The sequence below is a fragment of the Episyrphus balteatus genome, chromosome 1 (genome assembly GCF_945859705.1).
Source record: "Episyrphus balteatus chromosome 1, idEpiBalt1.1, whole genome shotgun sequence".
Lineage (NCBI taxonomy): Eukaryota > Metazoa > Arthropoda > Insecta > Diptera > Syrphidae > Episyrphus > Episyrphus balteatus.
Window position 1 is genome coordinate 77,151,262 of NC_079134.1, and position 16,837 is coordinate 77,168,098.

General features: G+C 37.5%; 2 protein-coding genes across 2 annotated transcripts; both read right to left on the reverse strand.

Moving 5' to 3' along the window:
• Positions 1-2,481: 2,481 nt before the first annotated feature.
• Positions 2,482-4,098, reverse strand: LOC129906904 (uncharacterized). Its single transcript, XM_055982903.1, has one exon. The coding sequence runs from the start codon at positions 4,096-4,098 to the stop codon at positions 2,482-2,484; it is 1,617 nt and encodes a 538-aa protein (XP_055838878.1).
• Positions 4,099-4,121: 23 nt separating this feature from the next.
• Positions 4,122-5,036, reverse strand: LOC129906912 (uncharacterized). Its single transcript, XM_055982910.1, has one exon. It carries the CDS (start codon positions 5,034-5,036, stop codon positions 4,122-4,124), a length of 915 nt encoding a protein of 304 aa, XP_055838885.1.
• Between the last annotated feature and the right edge of the window lie 11,801 nt (positions 5,037-16,837).

Consider the following 16,837-nt stretch of genomic DNA (forward strand, 5'->3'; position numbering starts at 1 on the left):
GCAGCACTTAGTGGGGATTTTCAAAATTTTGTATGCAAATAATTAGGTGAGAATTAGGTGAAATTTAGTGAATCAATTTTACAATTTGGTGAATCATAGTTTAAAGGCTTGGCCACACCGAAGGGTACATACGGTAGCGGTACGGGTAATTGTATGAAAAAAATTCCACATCTGAACGTTGATGTGTGAGTTTTGAATTTTTTCATACAAGTACCCGTACCGCTACCGCATGTACCCTTCGGTGTGGCCAAGCCTTAAAAGTTATTAACAAATTACGTAAGGCGTAAAGTTAGCAGCACTTGGTCATGAAATTCAAAAAAAATTTCTCCATAATTCAGTGTCAATTTAGTGAATCGTATTTCATCAGTTTCATAATTTGGTGAATCATAGTTTATTAAATAATAACTAAAATAGAAAAATTAACAAACGTGACGTAACGTAAAAAAAGCATTTGTTAATCATGGACACAAACCTCACGAATGAGAATGGCAGAGTTCAACACACCAAAACTGAACCTAAATTCAGATTTTTTCACATTGAACGCACTTAATATAAATGTATACTATGACAATGCGTTCAGGTGACGTTTTTCATTTACAAGATACACTTTGATTTGAAAATTTCCAATGCGAGTTACAAAAAAAATGCTATTTTATAATACAAAAAAAGTTTGTTTACATCTTCACTAGCCCAGAACTAACATTCAGTGGAAGTTACTCACAAGAAAGATTTTGTTTTTTTTTCGCATGAGTCTTGGACACTGATCTGTCTTGGAACATTTTTGAACTTCCGCAGATGATTACTTCAAAAGTATGATTCACCAAATGCTGAAATTTGGAACATTTATTCAGAAAAAGACCACAAGCATTTTGGTACATAATTCATAATTTGGTGAATCTTAATTCAAGAGTTACATGCGATTTTGTTTCTTTCGCGTGCGTCTTGGAACATTTTTGAACTTCCGCAGATGATTACTTCAAAAGTATGATTCACCAAATTCTGAAATTTGGAACATTTATTCAGAAAAAGACCACAAGCATTTTGGTACATAATTCAAAATTTGGTGAATCTTAATTCAAGAGTTACATGCGATTTTCTTTTTTTCGCGTGCGTCTTGGAACATTTCTGAACTTCAGCAGATGATTACTTCAAAAGTATGATTCACCAAATTCTGAAATTTGGAACATTTATTCAGAAAAAGACCACAAGCATTTTATTGGTACATAATTCATAATTTGGTGAATCTTAATTCAAGAGTTACATGCGATTTTGTCTTGGAACACGATACATGTGTCCAAATAGCTGTGTTCCTTTGGCCTTAAGTATCTACTGCTAAGTACTTTTGGTTGTAAACAACTCCATTTCTTCTATAGAAAAAAAAAACCGTTTTTTATTATCACTTGATCCATATAGATCATTAATTAAAATGTATTACAACAGCTACATGAGATCTTGCTTTTCATCAGGATCACGAATCGTGATCTTGCTTTTCATCAGGATCACGAATCGCGATCTTGCAAGATCTCATGTAGTTGTTGTAATACATTTTAATTAATGATCTATATGGATCAAGTGATAATAAAAAACAGCTATTTTTTCTATAGAAGAAATGGAGTTGTTTACAACCAAAAGTACTTAGCAGTAGATACTTAAGGCCAAAGGAACACAGCTATTTGTATACCTTTGGACACATGTATCGTGTTCTAAGACAAAATCGCATGTAACTCTTGAATTAAGATTCACCAAATTATGAATTATGTACCAAAATGCTTGTGGTCTTTTTCTGAATAAATGTTCCAAATTTCAGAATTTGGTGAATCATACTTTTGAAGTAATCATCTGCGGAAGTTCAAAAATGTTCCAAGACAGATCAGTGTCCAAGACTCATGCGAAAAAAAAAACAAAATCTTTCTTGTGAGTAACTTCCACTGAATGTTAGTTCTGGGCTAGTGAAGATGTAAACAAACTTTTTTTTGTATTATAAAATAGCATTTTTTTTGTAACTCGCATTGGAAATTTTCAAATCAAAGTGTATCTTGTAAATGAAAAACGTCACCTGAACGCATTGTCATAGTATACATTTATATTAAGTGCGTTCAATGTGAAAAAATCTGAATTTAGGTTCAGTTTTGGTGTGTTGAACTCTGCCATTCTCAATCGTGAGGTTTGTGTCCATGATTAACAAATGCTTTTTTTACGTTACGTCACGTTTGTTAATTTTTCTATTTTAGTTATTATTTAATAAACTATGATTCACCAAATTATGAAACTGATGAAATACGATTCACTAAATTGACACTGAATTATGGAGAAATTTTTTTTGAATTTCATGACCAAGTGCTGCTAACTTTACGCCTTACGTAATTTGTTAATAACTTTTAAACTATGATTCACCAAATTGTAAAATTGATTCACTTAATTTCACCTAATTCTCACGTAATTATTTGCATAAAAAATTTTGAAAATCCCCACTAAGTGCTGCTAAGTTGATGGCGGTCTCTCATCATCAGCTACTTTTTTCAGGATCTTGATGGCAAGATATGGAGCACTCGCTGTTCCAAAAGTTACTGTGTTCATTTTGAAAATTCGTACTGGCGATGTTCTCTGCTCTCTCCACATAATCAGCTGATAGTATCGGTCTGGGAAACTTACCAAAATTTGCCGATACATCTTCTCTATGTCGGCCGTAAATGTGACTCGGTGAGTCCGCCATCTAAGAACTAGATCTATGGTGGTAGTCTGCAATTTTGGACCCACCAGAAGACGATCGTTGAGGGATTTCCCATCCGAAGCTTTTGAAGCTGCGTCAAACACTACTCTCAGCTTTGTAGTGGAGCTAGCTTCCTTAAACACCGCATGATGTGGCAAGAAATAGTGATAAGGTGTTGCCAAAACCGGTTCATTTGGATCTATTTCTTCCATATGGTTGAGGTCTTCGTACTCCTTAATACACTTTGTGTAATCCGCACAAAGTCTTGGATCGGCATCGAGTTTCTTTTCGAGATGTTGTAATCGTCGAAGAGCGCCTTGTCGGCTGGAACCCATCGTTGGAAGACTTTCACCTTTGAACGGCAGCTTCACTTCATAACGCCCGTCAGGTAAACGCCTAGTGTGCTGTGAAAAATGCTCATCGCAAGCAATGTTGTCAAGGGTTTCATGTGTCTGGAACGGCATTTCTTCCATCTCACAAAACTTCTCCATCTGTGTGCATAATTCGGCAATTTGAAGAAAGCTGCGCACTTGACGGGGAATTTCCGCTGGAACTTTTCCTAACACGATCCACCCTAATTGCGTATTTTGCGCGATCGGACCGATACCATCTAGAGGCCGTTTTATTTCGGGTAAAAATATTTGGGCACAAACATCGCTTCCCAGTAGTAAGTCAATGGGAGCAGGCTCGTAGAGATGGGGATCTGCTAACGAGAGACCATCGAGATGGTTCCATTGGCCAGGTATCACGCGTTGGGTCGGGAGATGGCCAGTCAGCGACTTGAAGACCAATGCCTGAATGGCAATCTCGAACGTCGAGTGGCGGGATGCAAGACTTACTTCGACGGAGTTATGCGTTTTGCCACTGCTGACCAACCCTAACCCAGATACCTCGACCATGGTACGCCGCTTTTCTAGCTTCAGCAGTTGTGCAGCAGCTTCTGTGATGAAAGATCTTTCTGACCCAGTATCGATCAGAGCACGTAAAAGGCGTAGCCGGCCATCTGCACTTCGGGCCTTAACAACTGCTGTCGCTAGAAGCACCTGATGTGTTGTAAAACGATCACCATGCGACGTGTGGTAGTTAAAACTTTGTTGTTGTTGTTGACCCATTGGCTGGAACTCAGGCGCGTTCGGATTAACGGACGAGTATAACGCGTTCGAGCTGGGTACATTAGCCTGAGCTGAAGTAGCTGCAGGCTGTGGTTGTTGTTGTGGTGTGTGTGTGCTGGAACTCGGCTGATTAGTATGCAGCAATGTGTTTTGTCGTTGTTGACAGAAATGGCAGGAGCTGGAACTGGGACATTCGGGGAGAGAGTGTCTGTAAGAAAGGCAATTTTCGCAGACCTTTAACCTACGAACGACATCTCTTCGTCGCACATTGTCCATATTCAGGAACTGCTGACATCTCTTCAACGAGTGCTTCTCCTGGTTGCATAGCTTGCATACCAACTGCTCCACAGTGTTCGTCTTCGGTACTGTCTTGGCGATTTCGCAGGCTGGAAACGCGGCTTGCTGTTGATGGTTTGCTCGTTCTTGTTTCTGCCTGCTGCACCAAGTTCCTGTTGGCCCACAACCTCAAGAGTCCGGAAACGTGTCTCCAAAAACTCGGTAAGTTCTTTAAATTTTGGCATCTCTTTTCGATTTCCTAACTTCTCTTCCCACAGTTTTTGAGTTGTGCTGGGGAGTTTCTGGACAATGAACCAAATCAAGACTGTGTCCCAGGTAGACACCGGCACGTCCATATTCTCAAGAGCGAGGTAGCATTCTCTTGTGGTGTACAAAAGTTCTTGCAGACCAGAAGCAGTTTCTCGAGTTTGAGAAGGTTGACCAAACAAATTTTGCATTTGAATATGCACCAAAATGCGCTTGTGGTCATAACGCTCCTCTAAAAGCTCCCACGCCTTCTGGTAATTAGCTGCTTCCACCGATATGTTCTGCAGAAACCGATTGGTTTCTCCAATTAAGCAGGACTGCAAAAAATGCAGTTTATCGATCTCATCTAAAGCCTTGTTATTATGAACGAGAGCTAGAAATCGATCATGGAAACCACGCCACGTAACATACGACCCGTCAAATTTTGGCAGATCGATGCGTGGAAGTCGGATCCCCGATGACGTTTGCCCTGTTGATGGTAGAGTACCCCCACTTGAAGACGCCCCACTGACTGGTGTTGATTTTGCCATTGCGTCCACCAACTCTGCCCTATACTCGAGGTAAATGTCAAATATCTGGTCATAAACAACCACTAACTCCTCCTTTTTCAGATTCTCCTCTAGCATACCGGCACCGATGATGGCTTCGTGGTACTTTTTAGATGTCACCATGTCGTCTTCTAACTTCGCTAGACGACCAGAAGCATATGCCGGAACCCTTCGTTCTTTCGGTGCTTTTTTAAAGTTGGTGAGATCTTTAATAACCTTACTTAAAATACCCTTTTTATAATTCACCGTATTTGAAGTTTTTATTCTCAGCCATTTTATTAAATTTTTATGTTTGTTTACAGAAAATCCAAAAGATAAATCAATTAAAAGTAAAATGTGCAAGACTTACTGATTTGTCTGCTGCAGCTGCCGTCTTATTCAAGAAATTATGTTGTTGGTGGGGCTCCGCTGACGATTGCAATTATAACGCGCACGGATTTTTTTTTTTTTTTTTTAAATTTTATCTTTAAGATATTTTTAAGTTATTTATAATTAGATATAAAGAAAAAGTTCGATATTCACTTTATTTCAACGATTATTGTCAATGCAATTTAAATTAATTCGCAAATTTGTTAATTTGTTCTTTTTTCTTATTTTTTTTTTTTTTTATATTTTCACACACAGCACACACTATTTTGTTTAAATGTTTATTAAATGTTTATAATTGTTTGTTAATTGTTCTTAAAAAAGGCTCGAAGGACCAATGAAAACGTCTACTTTTAATTGTAAAATAGCAAAACTTTAGATTTAAATTTCCAACTTCTATATTAATAAAACACAACCTTTATATTTGAAGTAATAATTTGTAGTGATTTATTAGGTCATAAGACCAATTGTACATTCGATTTGTATAGCAATTTCATTAATTTTATAACATTTTAATTTGTGGAATGTATTCAAATATCATTGCCATGTACGTTAGTAATTTAATTTTGATTTAGGGTCAATGTGGGTAAATGTAAACAATTTCATGTCTTTTTTTTCTTTCGACTTTAGATTTTTTTATGTTTTCACGGAACAACTTGAATGGTATCTTCAAATGCAAATATATGAAATGATGGCAATTCTTCTTTATAAATATAAACAAATATTTCCCAAATTGTTTACATTACTGTCAAATATGGCATGTTTACAAATACCCCACCATGTTTGTGTTTTTTTGCAAATTCGGGGTAAATGTAAACGGTGGTATAAAATTTAGAATTTCCTCTTTATCATATGGATAACAACTTGAAAAACGTTCAAGAAGGTATTTGACAAAAACTTTTTCAAATTCCAATAAAAGTTTTTGTTTTCTTCCTTTGATTCTTTATATAGGCGCCCAATATGCATCCTGAGCAGCTCTGAACGTAATATTTTTTGTTTTTTTACGTCAAAGGCCGATTTTGCAACATCATCCACTGAAAATGATGGTGTTGGCTACTTTAAAATGTGATTCCGCGGCACTTTAGCAGTAGTAATTGACTTAAAATATGTTATTTTTATTAAAACCAATAATTTCACCAAAAATGTATGTTTATATTTACCCCCAGAATACGTTGTTTACATTTACCCATTATGAAAAATATTCTGGGGTAAATGTAAACACATGCAAATCGACATAAATGTCCTGTATTTTAAAATTTGCTTGTATCACATAGAATCTACATCAAAATTAAAAACAAAAAAATATTTGCAAATTATACTGACTTTATTGAATCTGCAAAAATATTTAATTTTTCTGAAAGACTAACGACTTGTTTGGCACTTTAAAAAATTATCTTTCACGGAAAATACGCTCGTCGAATGAATTCTCTCTTGACAGCAATGAGCTTGACGTATAAGTTAAAAGATACATGCGTCCGCGATTTGTACTTATGTATGCATCAAATAGATTTAACTAAAGCTTGTTATGAGCCATGTTTTCATTTACCCCTGTTTACATTTACCCACATTGACCCTAGTACTTTAGTACTTTTTGTGTACTTTTACGTACTTTCGTACAGAAATCATGACCATCCGTTAGCAGGGCATATGGGGGTAAGAAAAACTTTTGGTAGGATTGTAAGATATGTCAAAGCTTGAAACCGATTAACGAGAAACCGGCTGGGTTGATGACGGAAAGGAAAGGGGTATCCAATCCTTGGGAGATGTTGTGTGTGGACTTGGTTGGTCCACTTCCTAAATCGAGTAGGGGTTTTGTTTATATTCTGACTGTCGTGGATTATTTTACGAAATTCCCTTTGTTGTTCCCCTTAAGGTCTGCAACGGCTAAATCTGTTTGTAAAGAGTTGGAAGATAATGTCTTCTTGTTGTTCGGCGTACCCAAATTCGTAATGTATGATAATGGTCCCCAATTCAAAAGCAAAGAGTTGAAGTCTTTGTGTGACAGCTACGGTTCGACAATTAAATTTACGGCGCATTACCACCCCCAGGCTAATCCGGCAGAGAGGATTAATCAAATCATCAAAACCACACTTAGGGCTTATGTTTCAGATAACCATAGGGCTTGGGATACGCAGTTGGCGAAAGTTGCGTGCAGTATACGCACGGCCCAGCACGATGTGTTAGGTGTATCGCCGTACTACGCAAATTTTGGTCGAGGAATGGTGACTTCTGGAGGCGAGTTAGGGGCGAAAATACGGTTGATACAAGGGAACAGTTTAGAAAGCTTAGGGAAGATATAGGGAATAGATAAAAGTCGGCAACCAAAAAGGCGGCGAAAACATATAACCTTCGTAGGAGAGATGTACAGTACCTATCTCCCGAACGAATTGGTTTGGCGACGAAATTTTACCCTGTCAGAAGCAGCGAATTACTCTGCGAAACTAGCTCCTAAGTTAGTGGGCCCGTTTCTAGTTAAGAAACGAGTATCACCATGGACATATACTTTGGTTGATGAGAAAGGTACGGATCGAGGTACCTGGAATGTAAGGGATTTGAAACCTTTGTATTTTTTTTTTTTACTTTGCTTTCTTTTCTGAAAGCCAGTTTTCACTCCTCGGTAGGTAAGGGTGGGATTTGTTACGGTTAAATTCACCGCAATAAAAACCATTCTTAATACCTTTATTCGGACTATGTTCTTTTGATCATAGTCAAACTCTCGATATCTGTTTTCCCCTCCATCCCAACCATTCCCATTTTTCGACCCTCATTTCAGTCCGTCGTCCTCAGGGGTTTTTGAGAGTTACCCGGAGAGGATGACAAAGCAGGTACCCTTATTTGGATTTTGGATAGTCGTGCTGAGCCAGCGGACGGGCTGGAGACTCACACGAAATTATAACATTGATGAACCGATGAAATAGAGCGAGACAGAGCTCTTAACCATATAACGCAACAGTTGAAACAACCAGAGACATAAACACACACTTTACTTTTAAAAGGATTTTTAATATATCACAACACATTTTCATCATTTATTAGTATGGCTTAGAGCCCACCCTAAATTTAATAATTTTTACATTAATAAACATTACCCGTAGAAAAAGAATGGAGTGCTAAACGCTCTACCCTTAATTCCCCCAAATCTGCGCAAAGGTCCACCGAACGTAGTTTTCGCGTTGTTAGTTTTGTTTGAGTATTTTCCTTCCTTCTTCATTTCTCGAAAATGGTTTTATAAGGGTTGGGTCATTTGGGATATGCTTCTTCTTCGACACACTTTCAAAATTAATACATAGTAGAGTAACTGGGAGAATGCCCAGCATAATTATTTTCAGCTTTTTATTCTTTTTGCTTTCTTTTTCTTTTCTTAAAATTGTAGTTTTTTAAAAGTCTAAGTCCGGCCATAGATTCGCCAAGTTTTGGGACAGTTCCAATAACTTGTGGAATCCATACAGTATGTGTGTGAGTGTGAGAGGTTCGTTGGAATTCGATCTCGGAGTGGCACCGTAGCTGAATTCCACGAAATTATGAGTGAGAGAGAGTGTATGTGTGAGTGGAAGTGGGGTCGAAGAAGACTAGAGGCTTATCATGACCAACCACTTTTTGGTTGACTACGAAAGCCGATACAAGTAAAGAATTTTGAGAAGCGAGAAAGAAATTAAGAAGTTTAAGAAGCTGCAAATAAAAGTTTAGTTTTTTGATATTAAGAAAGTACTAGTTTTTTTTGTTAGCAGTTTTGAAGGTGTGTGGAAAATTAAAAAGGAGTTTGGATATTCGCCAGGACGGGGCGAAGAAAATATTTGGAAAAATTGAAGAGAAGGGAAGAAGAAAGGAAAATCCGGAAGGGGATTTTGATAAAAAGATAAGTAGAGTGTTTTTGATTTATTCGTTTGATTTAAAATTGTGGTTTATTTTTATTCGGTTGGCCTTTGTCTTCGTTTTGTTTTATCCCGATAATTTGCGGGACTCGTGACCCTCTATAAAGTAGTTTTCTTATTTTCCGTTTTCTTTCAGGACCGAGTGATAGCGGTCCATTCTTACGGTCTCTGTTATCTTATATTGCTATTTTGTCTTTTGCTTTGTTCCATATTTTCACTTCATAACTTTTACTTTGATTTTTAAGATTGTTCAAAACAACCACCAACATTTCTTATTTAAAATTGTATTTATATTTTGTTTGAAAAAATTCAGAGTTTTAGCCCAGGCACTGCCAAGGTTTCTCTGATTTTTAAAAATAAAATTCTTAAATTCCCCATTAGGGAAATAAATCATTTTGTTTTCATTCAAATTACTTTGAAGAAAAATTTCAGTTCCGGTTTTGGTAAACAACCCATAAATAAAGTTTCCTGGCGCCCACCCTCAGCGTAAGTACGCCCCTGTACTTACCTACCTTCGATTTACCTTTTTTATTACATCCATTTAGCGTACATACCTTTTTTTTATATTCGAATTTGCATACATTGTTTTTTTTTTATCAAGCACAAATTCGTATAACCCACGACCCAACTGACTAGCCGGTGAGCTGCATCATTGTTGCAGTTGTTGTTGCGATATTTTCTTTTGTCTGTCTTATCTCTCTCTCATTTTCGTTCGATTTTTGACATTTCGTCACAATCGAAATTTTCCTTCGCGGTGCTGGTTGCACATTTTCTTTATTTAATTCGTTTGTTGATAAAAGTTATAAATTGGATTCGAATAATCCCAAGTCGGGGTTTTTAAGTAAAACTATTCGTCATCATAATCTTCCTAAATCTAATTCGCGAAATATTGCAACAATTTTGGCGCCCATACGTGTGTTTGGCACAAAAAGAAATCCCTGGAAAAAAAAATTACATTTTTTTGCATAGGTACCTACCTACCTCTGGCATATTAATTTAACCCCAATCGTGTTTGAAAACAAGTGTTTGTTGTTTTGTGGTGGAATAAATTGTTGCTTTTTTATTTTTATTTAGTTGTGTTTTTATTCTAAAGTTTTTTTTTATCCCTAGGTTGATTTTAAATTCTTAAGGCCCCAGCCCATAGAATCCGTTGCGTCCGTTCCGTCGAAGTTTTTGACTGACAGCTCGATAAAATACACACGTTCTTATGGGAAGCGACCCATAAGCGACGGATCGGACGGAGACGGACGGTTTCGACGGAAGAAGTTGCCCAACTTTCTACTTTTTCATCAGTCGTATGGTTTGACATTGGTTGTCAACAATAGATCTGTTCATTTTTCTGTTTGAGAGTGCACACCGGGGAATTTCAGAACTAAATGAACTGCGTTCTTTTCTTCTCCGATTTTATGAGTTGTGAAATTTCAGTATTCATTAGTGAATTAATTGTAATAAAAGTAACATTTAATGATGTATCTTATAAATTATATCAATTAAATACTCAAATTCTGTTGTAGAGTTCAATTTTACTATGCCAAAGTCATATCTACAAATGATAATCTGTTATTAAAAATTGTTTTTAACTGAAGAGCAAGTACCTACATGAAATCTAATCGCGCATTTTATTTTATTAAAAAAAAAACAACAATAATAGTTAAAAATTTCTTGCATCAGAACTTCCTTAGTGCACATTCAGCGATAAAATATCGAACACACCTCGGAATTCAAAGTGAGCTGTCAAAAAGCAATCCGTCGTACGACGTATTCTATGGGTCACCCCTTTCTGTCCCAAACTTCAACTTCAACGGATGGATTGACGGAACGGACGCAACGGATTCTATGGGCTGGGGCCTTTATTTGGAAGTGTTTTGGTTACACAAAAAGAGAGGCAGCAGTTCATATACCATTATTGGGTAATTTTTTGTTTCGGTGGTGAAGGTTGAAGAAGCTGCGCGGCTTGCCTACCCGACGCCGACATACCGGTGGGCCATCAGATCTTGGTTGTTTTGTTGTTGTGGAGAAGGTGCAATATTTTTGCAAATTTAAAGGAAAAGGAGTAAGATCATTTCAATTTACCTACAAACATATTCTTTTTTATTTATTTTTATTTGCTCTTTACAAAAATCCATTCTATATTATTATTTTATTATTACATAGGTACATAGGTATTCTGTTTATTTCCATTTACATTGTTTTTTTTTGTTGGGTTGTTCAATTACGGCATTTTATTTAGTTTCAATTTGGTTTGCACATTGTTTTTTTTATATACACATTATAGTGTTATCTCTTTCTCGCTCGTTGTGTTTTTTTTTAGGGATTAAATTTGTTTTGGTAAATAGGTCAAATTATCGTGGTAATCAGTGTTCCCACTTTAGTACAATTTTAATACAATTTTTTTTTTTGTGAATGATTTAATTTTTTTTTAATACTTTTTTTACTACTATCGTGGTTTTGTAAATTTTATGCACAATTTTGATTTCTTTTCACAAATTTAGCAAATTTTATTTATTTTAAATAATTTTAATACGGTTATAGAAAAACTCATCGAGGTTAATATTTTTTTTAAATTTGCATTTAAAAATTTTGTTTTGTATTTGGGAATTGATTAATTTTTTTTTTAATTTGAAATTTTTGGAAATAGTTGCCAACGTGCAATTTTTGGCTTTGTTTAATTTAATATTGAAATTACCTTAAACGTTTTTCTTACAATAAGGGAATTAAGTGTTCAAATATTTTTGGATTTCCAATAGAGTTGCCATATATTTTTTTAATAGAGTTGCCAACGTGCTTGGTATTGTTAAATAACTTTTTTTATTGTTTTAATTATTTTTGAATCGCGTTTTAGTACCTTTTTATAGTATTTTTTTCGAAATGGAAATAAATAAACTTTCCCAAGACGAACTCGCTTACGAGTTGAAGTGGCGAGATTTAGAAATCGGGACAGTAGATCAAATGCGTAAAACGCTTAGGGCTGCTACAAAGTTAGGACGTAGGGATTCATTGGTTGTTCCTGCTTATCCCTTCAAATTTGGAGAGGATAAATTGGCAGTGGAAAAGAAATTAGAGGAGTTAGGGAAACTAATACTAAATGCTCCAAAATCAGAAAAATCGAAGGAATATTCGAAAATCTTAGTCAAAGTTGAGTGGGCACTGGCTAGATTAGATAGGTCAATCCCAAAAAATGAAACGGATGAGAAGAGCAAGCAGGCTCTTAAAAATAAATTAGTTATGATTATGGCAGAATTGGAAGAAGACGAAGAGGATATTGATGATGAAGTAGGATATAAAAACGGACAGGGAAATAGTACAGGGTCGGATGTTGAAAAGCAGCGTTCAGCTGAACATCAAAATAGCGGGTCGGTGAATAATTCTGCCAGTACATCGACGGGCTTAGGAGTAGCAGACCCTAGGGAAGTTCGAAATAGGGACAGTTTTAGGTCAGAAAGTCCAATTTTTGAGCAGGTTGTTGTTCAACAACAAGTATAAAATTCACAGGTGAGCGATGCGGAGCCTCTGTAAACGCGTTTTTAGAACGGGTTAGGGAAAAATGCGAGTCGCGAGGGGTTCAGAAACCCAAGTTTTTAGGTCCGCGGTTGATTTATTCGTATGTAAAGCAATAATTTGGTTTAGGGCAGTTAGGGTTTCAATTAATTCGTGGCCAGAACTTGTCAGAGAGTTGAAACTGGAGTTCTTGCCACCGAATTATGATGATTCGTTATTGGAAGAGATTAGGCATCGCACGCAAGGCAACGATGAGTCCATCGGCGTTTATGTGGCGACGATGCAAAACTTATTTAGTAGACTTTCGGAAGAAATTTCAGAACGGAGGAAGTTGTCAATGATTCAAAGGAACTTGACACCTTTCTACCAGACTCAACTTGGTTTAGCAAGACCAAATTCCATAAAAGATTTGGTAACCTTAGGTAGAGATTTGGAGGCGTTTAGGGCGAACGTGGAATCTTATGTTCCACCCCCAAATAGTCGAAATAAGAATCTGCTAGAACCAGATCTAGTATACATAGGGGTGGGAGTAGAAAATCCAACAGTTTCGGTTGTTGAGGAAAACAACCAAATTGTTCGATTTGGTCAGGGACAAAATTCGAACCCGTTTCGATCCAGGAATAGAGATACAAATTTGAATACTATAAATAGGGTTTCACAAAATAATAATTCAGGGCAAATCGTTAGGTGTTTCAATTGCAATGGAGAAGGCCATTATGCAAATAGGTGTTCCGCTGCTAGGCGTTGTTATGGATGTGGGAGAGTTGGAGTTACTAGGAGTAACTGTCAACAGTGTTCGGGAAACGGGGAACGAACTTTCGGGTCAGTAGGACGGAAGTCCTGTTAAAATCTGCTAGGTCGCCTACTGGTAACCAGTCGGCTATCGTTAATTTAGGTTTCACGCTAGAACAAAATGGTAGGGATCAACGACCACATCTTGGTGTTGAAATTTATGGTGTACAAATGTTAGGACTTTTGGATTCGGGTGCTTCACGCACAATAATAGGTAGATACGGATGGGAAATTTTGAAGGATTTGGGAATTCAGTTAGGAAAAACTGACTTAGGGAAAGTTATACTAGCGGATGGTGGAGGTATTGGAGTGGAAGGAAAAGTTTCACTCCCAATTAAAGTTAAAGAAAAAGTAGTTTTATTAGAATGTTTGGTTATCCCATTACTACCCCATAAACTGATTTTAGGAGCAGACTTTTGGGCTTTATCGGGCATAGTTCCGGATTTGAAATCAGGGGAATGGACATTTTCGAACCAAAGTTCGTTGGCATCGTTGTGTACTGCGGAGCATTTAACGGAATTGAACGAGACACAAGGGGAAGAGTTGCATAGGTTTTTAGAAAAAGTTTTTAATGAAAAGCCAGAAGGGTTAGGGTGCACACAGATGGTGGAGCACAAAATTAGACCGAAAGCTGAACCAATCAAACAGAGGTATTACCCGGTATTACCTGTGGTTCAGTCTTTCATTGATAAAGAGTTAGAGGAAATGTTAAGGGATGGGGTTATAGAAAAATCTGACAGTCCATGGGCTTCTCCCATTGTCATGATAAAGAAGAAAAACGGCTCGTATAGGTTTTGTGTAGATTATAGGAAGTTGAATGAGGTTACGGATACGGATGCATATCCACTTCCGTATACCATATACGGCCATCTTAGATAAGTTAAATAATGCTAGGTTTTCGAGTTCACTGGATATTAAATCAGCATATTGGCAAATTCCAATTGAAAAGGAATCACGGAAATATACGGCTTTTACGGTTCCAGGGAGGGGTTTATTTCAATTTTGTAGGATGCCATTTGGGTTGCATAATGCACCTGCAACTTGGCAAAGATTTATTGATACGGTTATAGGACCAGAGTTAGAACCATATGTTTTTGTCTATCTCCATGATATCATCATCGTGACAGACACGTTTGAAAAACATATGGAAGTTTTAAACGAGGTTTTTAGTAGGTTAATAAAAGCGGGGTTAAAAGTAGGTAGGGAAAAATGTCATTTCGTTAGGTCGTCGTTAAAATTTCTGGGCTATGTTGTAGACAAAAACGGTCTACACATGGACCCAGAAAAGGTAGAAAGTATGTTAAATATTCCATCGCCAAAAAGTAGTAAACAAGTTAGAAGTTTTCTCGGTACGGTATCCTGGTATAGGAGATTTATGCCGAACTTTGCGAGTTTAGTAAAACCGTTGACCGATCTTCTGAAGAAGGATAAAAAGTTTGTTTGGAGTAGGGAATGTGAAGAGAGCTTTAGAAAAGCAAAAGAATGTTTAGTTGCGGCACCTATCCTGACGTGTCCGGATTTTTCGAAGCCTTTTGTCGTTCAGACAGATGCTTCTGATTTCGGGATTGGGGCAGTTTTAACACAAGATTTTGAAGAGGGAGAAAAGGTGGTCTGCTGTTTGAGCAGATCACTAAATAGAAATGAGAGAAACTATTCCACTACAGAAAAAGAGTGTTTAGCAGTTCTGTGGGCAATAGAGAAGTTGAGGCCATATCTGGAGGGGGTGAGATTCCAGGTGATTACCGACCACCATTCTTTGATACGGTTGAGCAAATTGAAGGATCCAGCGGGTAGGCTGGCTAGATGGGCTGTACGTATGCAGCAGTTTGAGTTCGACATTGTGCATAGGAAGGGAAAAGATCATGTGGTGCCTGATATGCTTTCTAGGAGTGTACCGGTTTTAGCTGGGATTTCAGAACCCATAACTGATCCATGGATAGGGAAAATGATAGGAGAGGTGGAAAAGAAACCGTTGTCTTTTCCATCCTGGAGAGTGGAAGGGGGAAAGTTGTTCAAGTTTGTAAAGGCAAACCATATAGTAGTAAATGATACCAATTGTGAGTGGAAAATAGTAGTACCCAAAAATGGTAGGAAAAAGATTTTAGAAGGAAATCATGACCATCCGTTAGCAGGGCATATGGGGGTAAGAAAAACTTTTGGTAGGATTGTAAGATATGTCAAAGCGTGAAACCGATTAACGAGAAACCGGCTGGGTTGATGACGGAAAGGAAAGGGGTATCCAATCCTTGGGAGATGTTGTGTGTGGACTTGGTTGGTCCACTTCCTAAATCGAGTAGGGGTTTTGTTTATATTCTGACTGTCGTGGATTATTTTACGAAATTCCCTTTGTTGTTCCCCTTTAGGTCTGCAACGGCTAAATCTGTTTGAAAAGAGTTGGAAGATAATGTCTTCTTGTTGTTCGGCGTACCCAAATTCGTAATGTATGATAATGGTCCCCAATTCAAAAGCAAAGAGTTGAAGTCTTTGTGTGACAGCTACGGTTCGACAATTAAATTTACGGCGCATTACCACCCCCAGGCTAATCCGGCAGAGAGGATTAATCAAATCATCAAAACCACACTTAGGGCTTATGTTTCAGATAACCATAGGGCTTGGGATACGCAGTTGGCGAAAGTTGCGTGCAGTATACGCACGGCCCAGCACGATGTGTTAGGTGTATCGCCGTACTACGCAAATTTTGGTCGAGGAATGGTGACTTTTGGAGGCGAGTTAGGGGTGAAAATACGGTTGATACAAGGGAACAGTTTAGAAAGCTTAGGGAAGATATAGGGAAAAGATTAGAGTCGGCAACCAAAAAGGCGGCGAAAACATATAACCTTCGTAGGAGAGATGTACAGTACCTATCTCCCGAACGAATTGGTTTGGCGACGAAATTTTACCCTGTCAGAAGCAGCGAATTACTCTGCGAAACTAGCTCCTAAGTTTGTGGGCCCGTTTGTAGTTAAGAAACGAGTATCACCATGGACATATACTTTGGTTGATGAGAAAGGTACGGATCGAGGTACCTGGAATGTAAGGGATTTGAAAACTTACTGTGATGACCCTGTAAATTAGTCGTGTAGCGGATGAGCTGCGCTAAGAAACATTGAGAGCCTTTAGGCTCGATGATATATTTTACACTCGCTGTGAGCGATTGAGATTAAGTTGTTTTGTATTTGGTAGTGTGTGTTTTTATCATTGTGTAGTTTTACCTTTTTCACATCCTTTGTATTTTTTTTTCTTACTTTGCTTTCTTTTCTGAAAGCCAGTTTTCACTCCTCGGTAGGTAAGGGTGGGATTTGTTACGGTTAAATTCACCGCAATAAAAACCATTCTTAATACCTTTAATCGGACTATGTTCTTTTGATCATAGTCAAACTCTCGATATCTGTTTTC